The sequence below is a fragment of the Hipposideros armiger genome, unplaced genomic scaffold (assembly GCF_001890085.2).
Source record: "Hipposideros armiger isolate ML-2016 unplaced genomic scaffold, ASM189008v1 scaffold_826, whole genome shotgun sequence".
NCBI classification, from domain to species: domain Eukaryota; kingdom Metazoa; phylum Chordata; class Mammalia; order Chiroptera; family Hipposideridae; genus Hipposideros; species Hipposideros armiger.
In genome coordinates, this window is record NW_017732176.1 from 460,329 (window position 1) to 472,523 (window position 12,195).

At 38.2% G+C, this 12,195-nt stretch overlaps 1 protein-coding gene across 1 annotated transcript in view; it reads right to left on the reverse strand.

Moving 5' to 3' along the window:
* CUNH1orf116 (chromosome unknown C1orf116 homolog) overlaps positions 1–12,117 on the reverse strand; it is a 57,001-nt gene extending 44,884 nt beyond the window's left edge. The window contains exons 1-2 of the mRNA XM_019629146.1: positions 12,012–12,117; positions 10,610–10,769 (exon numbers count right to left, since the gene is read on the reverse strand). Of these exons, the coding sequence (XP_019484691.1) occupies positions 10,610–10,769; positions 12,012–12,070 (219 nt within the window). The 5' untranslated portion in view covers positions 12,071–12,117. The remainder of the gene's footprint in view (positions 1–10,609; positions 10,770–12,011) is intronic.
* Between the last annotated feature and the right edge of the window lie 78 nt (positions 12,118–12,195).

A 12,195-nucleotide genomic window follows, 5' to 3' on the forward strand; every position in this document is an offset into this window, starting at 1 on the left:
CAGCCCAGCTCCAGGTTGAGCTGTTGTTCAGCATCTTAGCTGTAGAGGGCAGTGTCACTGGCCCTCATATGTGGGATCCGAACCGGGGCCTTCTGGCATCCCAAGCGAGTTCTTAACCATCGCGCCACTCGGCCGGCCCAGGGGGATCACTTTTTAAATTATACAAATGTCTAACCACTATACTGTACACCTGAAATTAATATAAAATAATATTGAATGTCAAATGTAATTAATAAATTTAAAAAGGGAGAAGGTAAAGGGGAATAAGAGGTTCAAATTTCCAGGTATAAAACAAATAAGTCATGAGGATATAATGTACACATAGGGAATATTGTAAAAAACATTGTGATAACATGGTATGGTGTCAGATGGTTAATGGATTTATAATGGTGATCACTTCTTTAGGCATATGAATGTTGAATAACTAGGCTGTACACCCGAAACTAATATATGATTGTATGTTAGCTATATTTTAATAAAAATCTTAAAAGAATGACTTCAAGATCCTGATTCAAACAAAGAGTAAAAAAAAAAACAAAACGCAATTTTTGAGATAATAGGAATTGAAACACTGCTAGATAATAGGTAATTAGGAATTATTATTTTTAGGTGTGGTAATGGCATTGTTATATTAAACTACAAAGAAGTCTTTATCCTTTAAAGATATATACTGAAATATTTATGAAGGGCATGATTTAATGACCAATATTTGATTTAAAATACTATGAGTGGGGTGAAAGTGTACTGGGAGTTGGAATGCACAGTGGCCGTGGGGATGAGAGCTCCTGGAACTGGGTGAAGATACATGGAGATTCTTTTTATATTTCTGTCTACTTTTGAGTATATTCAATATTACCCAAATAAATGTTTAAAAAACGGTTCCTATTCCATGATAAAGGACACATTTTCTAGTTAATTCAATATAAATGTCCAACAGTACTGAAATGAACTGTGCTAGAAATATTCATGGTTACTTGATAAAGTGCTTCTTCCTTCTGGACAGATCTAAATAAGCACTGACAGATTCTTACTATCCCCCTCCCCCCATTGTTGATGGAAAATTATGTTACTAAATAATCTGCTTCATACCTGATATTTCCATATCCTTTTAAACATAATTTATGGTGGTAGTTTCTTGATTTTCATAAGAAAGTATTGCCGAGGGCTTCCATTTCCAGTAATGTTGGACTAGGCAATTCTGACACATCCTCCTTGAAGCAGTAGAGAGCCAGAAATTTAGTGAACAATTTGAAGACTTGCCAGACATGGATCAGAATGAGGACAGAGGTTGGGTGAATATTTGGGGCCCCTTATCCACTGGAGACATTCTTCTATTCCAGAATGGTGGATGAGATGCCAGGGGGTGTTCCTGACAGCTTCACAGAAGCAGGGGATCAGAGATTAGAGTCCAGTATCCACCAATGGATGGGACTTAGTGAGCCACATTCACTGTAGATTGGTGTCTTAAGGAGCTGCACCCCAGGAGTGAGCATAAACTCTTCCAGCACTCAGGTGGGGACTAGGTGTGTTGAACTTATTAAGTTATGGTGATGTCTATATACTCTATTTTATGATCCAGGTAAGAGGTTATCAGAAGTATTGTATTTTGTATTTAACTTCAGCATTGTTTGAAGTTAACACCTGAGTAAGGTTCAACTACAAATGAATAGCTTTTAGCCTACTGCAATTATTCAAGAGGGCCATCTTTAGGGTTTTTGAAATGGCCAATTCACTGTGACACTTGCTCTAATATCTTAAGATTCAATAATGAGGCCCTTCAATTGAATACAGAGAAATGCCATGGGAGTAAGATCAGAAAACTCTCAGTGTACAGAAGGAAATGTTAGAAGTACAGAAGGGCAGAGAAGCAGTGAAGAGAGAGGCAGTTACTAAAGCAAAGAGATAATTCTTGATTCTTTAAAAAAAATTTAACTCACCATAGGGGAATCAGAAAGTTTTAGTGAGCTTAGGAAAGTATATTCATGGTAACCTGGCACTTGATTTCATCTGATAAAGACCCTCAAAATCTATAAACACAAGAGACAAAGACAATCCAAGTCAGAACAAATGTTTTAGAATAGAAAAAGTATCTGAGATGCCTGCTTTTCTATTCTTGAATCTCATTTTAGGCTTCGAGATATAATAAGCATTGTATATACTACTACCAAATATGGAAGTCCTGTTTTGCAACCTCTGCTTTACTCCTTTCTAAACACTAGCGGGGTGGTAATGAAAAGAAAAACAAAACAAAAAGCTGTTTTTCCCCCTAGGGAAGTTCTTTTTGTAATTATCTATTCATAACTAGCATTTGAAACAAAATTTTCAAGATATCAGGGTCTTAATGACTTCTAGCTTTGTTTTTTACAACATAGGGGGCTACATAACAATACTTGAGCTTTAATATTAAAGCATCCTTTTCTATTTGTTAAAGGTTTTCTAAGGTAAATTTTACTTTGCAATATTCATCCCTTATTGATCTAAGTTGTTTCCTCTAGAGCCTCAGAAAATAAATCTATTCATCTTTGACATGCTTCCCAAAAGTTGAAGTTAGCTATCACATCATTCTGAAATCCATTTTCTCTTCAGGTAAACATCTCCAGTTCCTTCAGCTACCACATAACAGTTATCAAACTTTAGTTTTTCATGTTTTACATGTAAAAACCTTATTCAAACCCCAATGCAATGTGATTAAAGCAGAGTACATTAACACTATTGCTTCCTTTTTTCTAGATCTTTTAACTATTAAAATGCAATCATTTCTGCAGCCCAAGTTCTATCACCCTGTTGGGATCAGAATTATAGTTAGGTACGATTGTTATCTATCAAATCTACTATAAAGCTAGGTTTTCCCCATGCTGGACTCACATAATGGATTGGTTTAGAATGTAAGAGCAGGACCTCATTTGACAGTATTCAATCTTGGAGTTACCTGTAAATGTAATAACTGTCTTTAGTGGGTGAAAATGGATTGCATGAGGCCAAGGACATAGGCCTGACATAAGCCACTGAGGTCTCTCCCAGTTGATAAACAACCAAGGTTATAGTTGTGGTTCTTAAGCTTTATCAAAGATCAGAATCACCTGGAGGGCTTTTCAAACTACATTGTTGGCCTCATTTATTTCTGCTTTCTGAGAATTTGCATTTCTGACAAGTTCCCAGGTTATGTGATAAACACACTTTGGGTATTTAATTGTTCAACCAGCTACCACCACAGACCATGAGGCTCCTTACAAACCTTTTAATATAAAGCTCCTCTTGATTTAAGCTGGATTTATGCTGACCCCAAAGATATAGTCTGTTCTGGTATACAAATTGATTAATATTATGCATTATGGTTCCACTTCCATAATTTTAAAGCTTTCATTGAGAAGGGAAGGAAAAGTAGTTCAATTTAGTTAGAGCCTAAACTGGCCAATTCTAGCAATTTCAGTGCTGTTTCAAATAAAAGTTTAAATGCTGACATTCTCAGATTAAATTCTCCCAGATAGATGTTGCAGTTTACAAATAGATCTAAGTTCACACAGCTCTCCTACAAACTAAAGGGAACATTCAACCTTCCCAGTTTGACAATTGGTCAGCAACAGACATGGAGTTAAAACTTTCAAGAGCTGACTGCATACCAGAAAATTTGGAGTCAAGGAAGGAAAAATTTCAAACGCCCTCTGGTGTTAAAAAGAAGAAACATTATAGTTTCTCCTGTCAGTCATTAAGACTCCACTTACAGAGTGAGATTTGGCAGATTTTGGAACACAGATCAAAGCGGTGGTCTATTAGCTTTTGATAACATGTAATTTGAGTGTAGCAGCTGTTCACCACGGGCCCTCTGCCCTCACCCCAAAATATGCTCAGACAACAATAGTTTCATTTCATTTATTCCTTTCAAACAAGTCATTTCACACAGCATTTGGATATTTAAAATCATACACCTCATAAATAAAATCAATGCATCTTAATGACAATGGCAACATCACGTAAGAGTTGTACAAAGTGAAACTGGACATCTCCCAGGTAGCAGCAGGACATTAACTGTGGGAACAAATGCTGGCGAACGGACAAAAGAACATTTTTAAAACAAGAAAACACTGTCCATCTTAAGACAAAACATTTTCTTATTCTAAGAAAAACAGAACAATGTTCTGTTTTGCCCTGCCCTAGTGCTTTTTCAAGTCATGGTCAAAAACTCTAAATTTGATAGTCTTGTGGTTTTCTTTTTGCTTCAGGAATTCCTCATCTACTGCATTAACACAAGAAATATAGGACTATTGTTATTCTCTATACCACTGACAAACTATCCATGTTTATTTTCTATTTCAATACCTTTTTAAAGGAAAAATTACTTTTTGCTAAGGAAATTATATTTCCTGTAAACAACTTGAGTCCTGAATGGCACCAAGGTGAACTGGAAAACTGACAAGAACTGGGTCCTTTAAGTAACTATGGGCTACAAATAACTACATAGCCTCTATCAGTTATAAAGTCAGGCAGTAGAAACTCTAAAGCTTTCTTAGGTTACATTTTTTTTTAACCTTACAACTTAACCAAATCATATCTTCACTATCTCTAAACTAGTTGTAAGTTTGTACTTTAAAAACAGGTATAAAAAGGCATCGGACCAAAATGCTTATATTCATGGTTTTATATTTTAATAACTAACTTTTCAGTTATGACCCTGCTACATTCTATGCCAAGAAATGGTAGAGAAGGATTAAGGTGACACAAAAGCATTGCTTGAAAAACTTTCCCAAAAGCATAATTCCTGACTAGGAATGCATCCATTTGAGGATCTCTTCTTTTTAAGGTACTTTATCTTCCTGCCCCTTTCTCCCTCCATTCTAAAATAGTATGGGAGGGTTATTGATCTCCTTTAAATTCATATGTACCAAGACCTAAATCAGCACCCCATAATTCAGTACCAATGTAATAATTTCTTCAGTCAAATATTCTAAGCACTGTGAACAAAATACCAGCTAATTTTTGGAGAAGGAAAAAAACCCAAAAACCCTTTCTCACAAACAGGGAAGAATTATGTTCTAAGTTGGATGAAACGTACTGAAATATTATACTGTTAGTAAAAAAAAAATCTTTAAACTAATAAACTAGCTTATTCAAATCAAGTGTTTCACTTTAGTCTTAAAATTCATGTTGTTTACATATGACACTTTTAAGGCCTCTGACTCAAAAACCAGTTCCCTTAAATTAAGTTTGCTTAGAAACAAATGAAGTTTTAAGAATCCAATCTTTTCAGTTGTTACAGTCATCTTTGTGCTACAAGGACAAATTTGAATACTGCACTGTACAATGAATGATAAAGAATAATCGAATAGAAATAGGTAACATTTTGAAGACTACGGGCCCAGAGCCTGCTCCTCAGTTACTGAAATTTAGTGCTGTTACCAGAACACCAGAATGCTGTACAACTGGATACACTGTACACTGATGCTAATTGTTATAAAGAGCTGATTGTTGGCAGTTCAAGAATTATATTTTAATGTCTTTAATGAGATCCCCGGAGAGGGCTAACATGTAAACTTTTATTTCATATTTTTTTAAAGTGCTGCAAATGATAACAAATGTGCATCTCAACACATGAAAGAACATAAATCTTAATATATGAAAGTTTAGGAAGGCCACCTGATTTGTAAATCACTGCTGCTAATCTTGCATACTCCCCATTCTATTTTTTTTTTTTTTTTAAAAAGACATAGAAAACTATGTTTAGCTAGGGCAACGTGCAACATCCGTGTTTTAAAGCCTACATAAAATAGAAAAAAATATGTAAGATAAGCAAGTTAAGGATGGGCACTTAGGGATATGTATAAATAGATAATGTTAATTCATTCCTGATTATGATTTTGCAGGGACTTGAACTTCATGGAATAATCAAGTGACATGACTGCATTAGTTTTTGCCAGCAAGGTCAAACTGGCCAGCTGCCATCTTTCAAGGGTACCACTTGACTGTGCCCATCTGTCATTCATGGGAAACAATGAAAAAATCAACCATGAACCATTAACAGAAAATGTATCTCACTGGTGTCTTCATATGGCTATCACATCACACGTTCCCAGGGATATAATTTTAATTTCTGAAATCACTCTATCTAAAAAGTGCATCTTAATAGCCCTACATCTAATTTTTAAATCCAAAGGGGAGTACAGGAAAGAGTTCTGAAAAGGAGTGAGGGGTGTGGAAGCACAAGCTTCATTCATTCTGCCACTAAACTATCTAATTTTAATTTAAAAACTATTCTTGAATGGCAGTCAAAGCCAATAACTAGGAAGAAAGGTTTCATTCTGCTCAAGCGCAAATTTAAGAAAAAAGGTGTCTTTTAATCCCACTGCAAGTACTAAATCCATAGGTTTTCAAAATTTTCAAGATTAGAATTTACACATTAGAAAATCATTTCAGGAGTTTAAAAAGTGCAGTTAAAAAAATCTTTAAATTATGTGAGGCTCATAAACAAGCTTAGAATGAGCACAAGTTTAGGTTTTTAATTCTCAATAATTAATCAAACAACCTGCAATTTTGAATTTTCCATGATCAAAACATGACTTTGAAGTCCTAATGCTGAATTCAGAAGCTGATTAATTTAAAAAGCCATTATCAGAGCGATTTCACTATCAGTTTCCAACTGGTGAATTGACAACCTAGATACCAGGTAAACTAGAATAAAATATGATCCCCTGAATAAATACTTGACACTGGCAATAAAAATATAAGCTTAAATCTATAGACAAAAATACTTAAAATGGAGGGGTTTAATTTCATAAAATATCAGGTTCTATTTCTTTCCATTTGTTAAAGTAACCCAATAGATACTCAATTTTAAAGTGACAGACATTTACGTTGGGAAACACATCAGTAGATGCCTGGTACATGATAAGTTACTCAATAAATATTTGTTGCATGAATAAACTTCTCTAAAATTCCAGTTAGCAAATGTCAAGTTTGGCTCCTGAATACCTAAGAAAGGAAGGTAAACAATTTGATGGATGTTACCCAGTGGTATGCTTTTAACTGACAATTTTAAATTTCATATTTTCTGGGGAGATTAAGAGGTACAAAAGCCTTTTAGACCAGAGGACAGACAGGTACCAAGAAATGTTCAATCATACTCATTTGTATATATTATGATTGCCAAACATTAAGTAGCACAAACTCACAAGTGCTATTTTTAAGGCTCAGTAAAATAGAAAATTAAACACTTTTTAAATTATACTGACCATAATAACTTATGCCTAAAGCAGCTATTCACACAAAAGGTAGTCAAAACTGTCATCTAATTAATAATTTCAAGCATACTTTATGCCTAAATTGTTTACACATTCCTTAATTTTATATGGCTACTTCCAACACGTGAAAGTGCTAAAGGCAATCTCAATCATTCTGTAACATTTGTCAAGAAGATATGGTGAAAGAGATTCAAGTGTTTTAAAGTATGCCATTGGTTTTCTAAGTGAGATACTTAATAAAAAATGAAACCAATATAACAAAACCTCACAACTTTAAGCCTCTTCATATTATGTGAGATAATACATAACAAATTATCACTGAGCATCCCTGATCATCAGAAGAATTAAGAAAAGAGGTAGAAAACTTTTATCTGGAAGATGTCATAGTAAAGCTAAGTTTTAGGGGGTGTCTCTTAAGGATTAGCCCACCAAGCAAAAGGATACATATCTAATATTAGGAAGAAGGTACTCAGATAAGGCAAGGATTAAAAACTGTCATATTTTGGAAGTGAAACAAATTCATTCAATATTATTATCCCAATTACTTTAAAATTCTTCAAAAGTCCAAGTAAAAGACTGTGGGTAAGCAAAGTGCTAATTTGCAGAAACACAAAATTATTCAAAAGAGCGCTATCGGTGGGATAAGGCTAAAAAGAAAACAAATACTGTTTAGGTAAACAAAAGATCTCATAAAAACCAAACCAAAGCATAACATCATCCATCACTTTAGATAAAGTTTTTTTTTTTTTTTAGGAGTTGGAAGAAGTGGTCTTAACAAAAAGCTGAGGAAACTAAATCCCTCCAAATCTTTGTGTAAAAAAAAACCCAAAAACCAAAAATCAAGCAAATTTTAATTAAAAAAAATACCCTGCTTAATTTAAAAATTTTATCCAATATGACAAACATTGAAAAATTAATTGCATTAAAACACGACGCCAATGGTCTTTTAAAGCTTTAGTAAGCTGCTCAGGCACCTTTGTCCTCATACATTCTACTTTTATATACTAGAAATCTTAAATTGGGCACGATTAGTTCCTGTTTTAGGTAACATTCTCAAGGAATAGACTCATTCCTGTAAAAATTGCTTGTTATGTACTTATAACTGGTTAAGTACACATTTATAAAGTCTACCAAATTGCAATATAAAATCAGTTTGACAATTCTGAGTATCTTCATTTGAGGAATCAATGCATAATTTAGAAATTATTAATTCACTCAGTTTTTAAAAGGGCTCAGTTACTGGAGACACTGTGGTTTACGTCCATTGGCCTCACATCTCACATGACGCCTTCAGCATTACCCAAAATATGAAGCTGTTTTCTTCTACAAGTTAATGCTGCTGGATGCTAGTTTATAATACTAAAATTCAATTTTCAGGTTAGTGTCAATAGGTAGCAAGGACCATCTATTCTGTCACCACAGCAGAAAGAGGGCCCGTATCACCACTGTAGACACACATCTGTAAACTTGCACACTAATTTTAATCTTAACAAGGAATTTCAGTGTCTTAGTGGTTTTAAGTTAAAAGAATGGTTCAAGCATTGTGTCCTTTGTTCTTTAGGATTACGAATAGCTTATTTGAAAACTCAGAACCTTCTGGATCTGTGAGGTAGTAGGCTTCAATCCTCATTGTGCATAGATCACACTTCTCCAAAGTTGGTATGGCCTGTCTCCTTGGCATGTTCCCTTGCTTCCGCTTGTCCAGTTAATCCCTTCTGACATACCATGCATCTCAGGGTGAAGCGGTTTACATCAGTAAACTGTCTCTTTCTTTTAGCTTCATCGGCTAATTCCAGTGCTTGTACAAGAACAATATCATCATTAGAGGAGAAAATGGTCAGCGGAGGGGTGTCTGGGTCAGGAAAATTACGCTGCAGCGGATCATAGTGGATGCCGTCATAAATAAGCAGCACCCTTTTGGTATAGCCCGCATCTTCCCCAAAACGATCAATTCTTACTGTCTGCGTATCCACTACACATATTTCACATTGATAAAATTTAGACAGAATTGATATCTCAATCGCTCCTCCCCAAGTATCATCCCTTTTGATCCATTCACAGTACTCCTGATTGGTTTTTCCCAGGATTGCCTCGCTATAGAAGTCTGGATCACTTGCTACAATTTGTGCTATGAGGCGTCTCATCTCAGGGGCACAAGCTGGATTCAAGACTCCACCTTCAACAACATAGTACACACTGGTAAACAGGCAAGAGTTGTCTGCCGGGACCGTGGTTCTGGTAAGCACAGGCAAGGTTTCCCTGACGTAACTAGGAGCACCATATTTTGTAAAAGCAGGTGAAGTTTGGGGCCTGGTTTGGTCTTCTTCAACAATCAGCATGTCTCCTGTTGAAAATAAAACAAATCCAGAACTGCAGAGAAATGATAGATGAAACTGGGTGTTCACTAGCCACGTCTGTAAATTGCAAGCGGAAGGGGTTAAAGTATAAGCTGGGGTGACTAGGGAGATGACAGCTTTGCAAACTAGGGACCAGTAATACTTTTTGTTCACTGAATCTTCATCAAGTTCAAAACAGAACAAAGAGCAAAAAAAAAACACTTGCAGGTTGCCTCCTAATTTTGTGAAGTGGCCTGGATTATATACACCTTTATACTTACTTAAAAAGATGTATTTCAACACCCTAATTTCCTGATGCTTGCTCTCTGTATTTAAAAAGCACAAATCTTCCACAAGGTGTTCACCATAGACTAAGCCACTAGGGGGTTCTCCTCCTTCGGAAGCTAATCTAGCCTGTTTAGTGTTTACAGGATCCCTGATAATAAACAGCGGCAACGCTTTTAATTATCAGTATTGCTGTTGGAAGTTTTAATATTGGACAGAACTACTGCTTAGAACGTGAAAGGGCCTTGAGTGGACGTGTACAAGCAAACTCTAAAATTACACTTGTCCAAGCTAGACTACATGAAGGTGATTGCAAACACCAGGAAAGGAAGAAAGCAAAGTGTTCTGCATCCTACAGATCTGCTATCTCCTTTCAGCGAAAGAGGGAAAAGGAACCGTCAGGACAGAGAAAGTACGTCCTACTCTTTTATACTTTTGTGGACGCCGAGGGAAGCCAAAAGCAATGCGATGTGTTCAAGGTAGAGCAGAAAGCAGGCTGAGGAAGCCGCGACTCCGGGCTTTGTGGCTTCTCGCAGACGTTGGGGACCTCCCTGTCTCTTTCCACCATACGGCAAGTCAAGGAGTTGCGAGACACTTGCCTCGGCCCGCGTCGCGGTCCTCTGCGCTTGAATCCATCCTGCCCCGTGTCCCCGAAGCACGAGCTGGCCCCCCGCCGCCTCGCCTCGCCTCTGCGGTCCCTCTCGCCCGCCTCCCTCCTCCCAGGGCTCCCCGGGGCCCCAGCCTCGATTCTCGTACCTGACTGGATGGGCAAATCCTCCAGAACGGTCTCCCCGTTGCTGAGATCCAGGCACTCGGGCGGGTATCCGACGAGGATCCGCTGACAGCCGGGGGCGATCCCGGTGATCGCGGCAATTTGGCCCTGCAGTTCCCGCACCCGGGTCCTGCTGGACAACGCCTGCAAAACATGGGTGCCATCCTTGGCCTTGCAGCGGAGCCGCCACATCGCGTCGGTCCGGCCGCCCACAGGCCAGGCGCCCGTGGGGCCAGCTTTGGTCCCGGCAGCAGGATGGCAGACGCCGCCGGGGCAACCAGCCGCCGGGGGGACTCCAAAATGGCCACCTTTTGCCGGGCCAAACATCGCGAGACGTCGCTGGTGGCTGCAGTTTTCGCGAGACTTGGCTGCCGCCTATGTGTTAGCCCTTTTAAGAAGCGCGAACTCTCTTAAAGGGACACCTAATTTTCGCCCCCACCCTTCAGAAGACAAAAGGATGAAGATGTATCAGTATTCCTAAAGTCCCAAAGGCCTGGCGACCTGTCGCATGAGTGAGGTGCCCTCCGCGTTGGCAGCATATATGCTCAAGGGAAGAGGGCGGGGGAAGAGTTCCTGAATCCAGTACATTGGAATGTAAATCTTGCACTTAACTGAGGTCGGAAGTTATTAAATTGGGGCTACTAAACTACACCGGAAGACACAGAATTATAGTTCAGCTTGCAAACGAATGCCAAGAATGGTCAGTGAGTCAAGGACCTGTCAAACACAACCAGATACTCGTGACTCGACTCATGGCTGCAGCAAACATTGACTCATTGAGGTTAAGGGACAACTGGCCTTTCCACCTCCGGGAGACTGTAACTTGAAAACGTCCATTTGCCACATCAGAAAGCGCAGGATGAGGTCAGCATCTGGGCTTAGGGCAATTGCGACCTTCAGGAGGTGGCAGGAGAAGGAGAAGGAATGAAGAGAACTAACGTGTGTCATCTACATTCCAGTTCAGGCCCCGCGTATACAAATACGAAGATGATTCTATGTCTGCCTTCAGCATGACAAGGACTCGTTGTCATCGGAAGAGAGGGTGGGAGACAAAGGACACATAACCACTGAGTTTCACAGCAATGTGATAATGCTAGATTATCTGGCCTTTTTCCACCCTCTATCCCTAGAACCAAGGACTGTGCCTCAATAAATACCAGCCGAATAGTTAAAGAGAGTTGTATAGGACAGAGGGCAACTATAACATACTGGGAGTTGTAATAGGCTTCCAAGAGACGACCCTATTAGAGCTGTGTGCAGGATGAATTTAATCCCGAGGCGAAGGAGGAATAAAGACATCTCTAAATTTATCTCTTCCAAGAAATCCATGCTCATTGCTTTTTTTCCCCATCCTGGTAGAAATGGAAACTTTGAATCTTTTCATACCTTTCATGACCCATTTTCCTGCTGGAGCCATTTCCTCTTTCGTTCTTTGAGATGACCATAACAGAGGTTATAGTGTGGGAGGTAGAAGGGAATATAAATGAGTGGTTAGAAGTCCACGGAAGTACGTGGGTGGGTCTAGTATGTGGTTGGTTCAGCGATGAGAATAGTTGCTTTTCTTAGGTTA